Source organism: Trypanosoma cruzi, genomic scaffold (assembly GCF_000209065.1).
Source record: "Trypanosoma cruzi strain CL Brener 1047053516603 genomic scaffold, whole genome shotgun sequence".
Taxonomy (NCBI): domain Eukaryota; phylum Euglenozoa; class Kinetoplastea; order Trypanosomatida; family Trypanosomatidae; genus Trypanosoma; species Trypanosoma cruzi.
Genome location: NW_001849380.1, coordinates 1 through 2759, shown reverse-complemented (window position 1 = coordinate 2759; position 2759 = coordinate 1). Strand labels below are relative to the sequence as shown.

Sequence of the window (2759 nt, the reverse complement as noted above, 5' to 3'; positions counted from 1 at the left end):
CCCCGCACCAACATCAGAAGAAAGGGGCTTATTTAATTGATCATCTTGATATTTCGACATTCATGTGACATGCGGCAAAAGCAGCAAACACTCCACCAGCACTGACAAGAGATGGGGAAACAAATGAATCCCTCGTCGTTTCTGGAGAAGTTCCACCTTTCGGCAGCACCAGCGTCGTCTGAGGCACAAATAGATCGACCCTTTGCAACTCATGAATATTTATTAAATCATTCCTGTCACCTCCCCGCTCCCCCCACAAATGGCGCAGCACATCGACGTCACACAAGAAGCAGCACCACGGAAGCAAACACACGCCGGGAAATGTTGGGCCTCCGCGACTCGCTCTCTCTTCCTTCCCTCCTCCTTCCGCTGGATCCGGTCACGCGGCGACGGTTGTGTGTGCGGGGTGCCTTCACTGCAGCAACACGTGAGAGCATATAAATATGTGTGTGTGTGCTGTTGGTCCTTTCAGTGCCTTCGAATTTCACACAGTAGCGATTCGCGTTTAGTCGTAGCTTCCTAGCGTGACTGTGCCCAAGAAGTGGAGAAGGCGACAACAGCAGCAATACACCAGAAAGGTCAGTGGAGAGCAGAGCAGAGCACCCACGCAGAGAGCGAGTCATAAAACAATCCGGAAGGGACGGCACGGAGAACCATCGCACACAGAAAAGAGCAGCAACACGGCAAGCCACGGCGGGCCGTCGGTGTGTGCGGGCCAGCCCTCACGCGGTGCAACACGCCACACCCAAAAGGGAATGACAGACAGGCAGACAGGCAGAGAGAGGGAGATGAATGGATGCCGTCAAGAGGCACTCACAATCCACATGGCCCGTGAGCATGCGGCCACTCCACGCAGGAACACAGGAGAAAATGGTGACAAGGGAAAAAAGCAAGAAGCAGCGCAAACACACAAAAGAAACAAATTGCGGGCGGGAAAAGCACCGCCACGGTCCTCGCGCTGGCCGGCAACCCCACACCAGCCCTCACACACACACACCATCGCAGTGCTGCCAGTCCGCGGGTGAGAAGATCCGGCCCTCCACACAACAAACGCACACACCGCCAGCAGTCATCCACCAATGGGCGAGGAGAAGCGACACACAGCCACTGTCTCCAGTTCAGTCCCACGGACAACGGGGTACGGCCACAGCCCAGCAGCCAACACAACGCACACGGAGCAAGCAATCGTCCAAAGAGCCACACGCGGAAGCGGATCCTCACCCAGCCATGACGCGGCGACAAAATTTCCAGCCATTACACCCACACTGGGATTCAGTGCCCAACTCAAATAAGTCGCAGGCGGTGCATCACGCCAACAGCAAAATTGACTCGCGGTGTGCGCTCCCTCTCCTCCTTCCTTCCCTTCATGCCCACGGAAAGAGGCGGCAGCCACCCGCAACCGCCAGCACACACTACAAAAGAAGCATCCAAATCCACTGCAATCTGCATTTTTTGTGGTTGTGTGTGTGTCCCTGCAGGAACACGAGGTAAAGGAGTAGAAAAGGCAGAGCGTGTGAGGGGACGCACAAACAAAAACAGCACAGCAGTGGTGCATGGCAGAAATAACGAGAAAAAGACTGCTCAAGCTCATGATATTGCACTGCATACCAGGCAGCGGCAATTCATAGAAGATTTATTTAAAATAAATAAAAACGTTCCCCTTCATCGTAAATTAAACCCCCTCGCACACAATAATTATATAAAAAGAAAAAAAAAGTCGTCCACCACTACTGTTCCACACAAAAAAAAATGAAAAAAAAAAAAAGAAAAAAAAAAGAAAAAAAAAAAGAAAAAAAAAAAGAAAAAACCACAAAAAAAAAGCAGCTGGTTACCGTGTGGCCCACCAAACTGTTTGTATATTTTGCCCACAAATTAAAAATTAAATATTTAAATGTCTTTCAACTGTCCGACCCTCCGTGTGTCCGCACATCGTTTATATTTCATGGGTCATCTGCGTGTTGCTGCTCCCCTCAGCCCTCTCATCGGCGCGTGAGTGCGGCCCGCAGAGCACAGTCACTCGTGTGTGTGGAGGGACTGAGAGAAGCACGCAGACACGACGGGAGTCGCGTCTCTCCATCGGGGGAGTGAGCGCAGCAAAAAAAGAAAAAAAAACACGGCGGCAGGGCGTGGCTGTGTGTGTGTGGCGCTGCGGGTGTCTGCCAGCCCTGACCGCATAAAAAACAAAACAAGAGGGAAGAAATGTGTGCTCCGCCCCACAGGCCCTCGTCGCACGCCCACACGTCACGGCTCCCTCAGCGCGCCGTTCGTCGCCGCCCCTCCTCATGCGTGCAGCAGGCGAGGCGCACAGGGCCGTCGTCATGTGCGTGTCGGTGGGTGTGCGAGTGGAGCAGTTGGGCGGGAAACACACGGCACCCCTCGCAGGAAGAGTGCAGCAACAAACAATTAAAGAGGGAAGAGCAGAAAAAAAAAAACGTCCACAGTGACTGCCCCAAAAAGCAAAAAAGAAGGAAAGAGTGGAGAAAAAAAAAAAAAGAAAAAAGAAACAAAAATTTTTTAAAGCAAACAAAAATGATTAAAAACAAACATAAAAAACATGAGAAATTATGCTCCTAACAGAAAAGAAAATTAAGAGCCGGAAAAAAAAACGCTTATAATGGTTGCCCCAAGGCAACAAGCAGCAAGGGGAAAATGGGAAACATTAAAAGAAAACAAAAACAAATTATTCTCGGCGTAGTAAATTTCATTCATAGCGGTGTGTGAGTGTCGGTGCAGGGAAGGGCTCAAGTGCTCCACACTGA

The 2759-nt window shown here is 50.8% G+C and overlaps 1 protein-coding gene and 1 pseudogene across 1 annotated transcript, besides 5 other annotated features; both read right to left on the bottom strand.

Moving 5' to 3' along the window:
* On the bottom strand, positions 1–437 carry Tc00.1047053508005.20 (annotated as a pseudogene; the record flags this gene model as incomplete).
* Positions 1–2759: a sequence feature (areas not merged during assembly with more than two copies in the genome that could not be assigned to a particular haplotype).
* Positions 1632–1653: a sequence feature (AT_rich).
* Positions 1742–1820: a microsatellite.
* Positions 1870–1893: a sequence feature (AT_rich).
* On the bottom strand, positions 1934–2320 carry Tc00.1047053508005.10 (uncharacterized protein; the record flags this gene model as incomplete). Its single annotated transcript, XM_797707.1, has 1 exon — positions 1934–2320. One exon carries the CDS (start codon positions 2318–2320, stop codon positions 1934–1936), a length of 387 nt encoding a protein of 128 aa, XP_802800.1.
* Positions 2452–2510: a sequence feature (T-rich).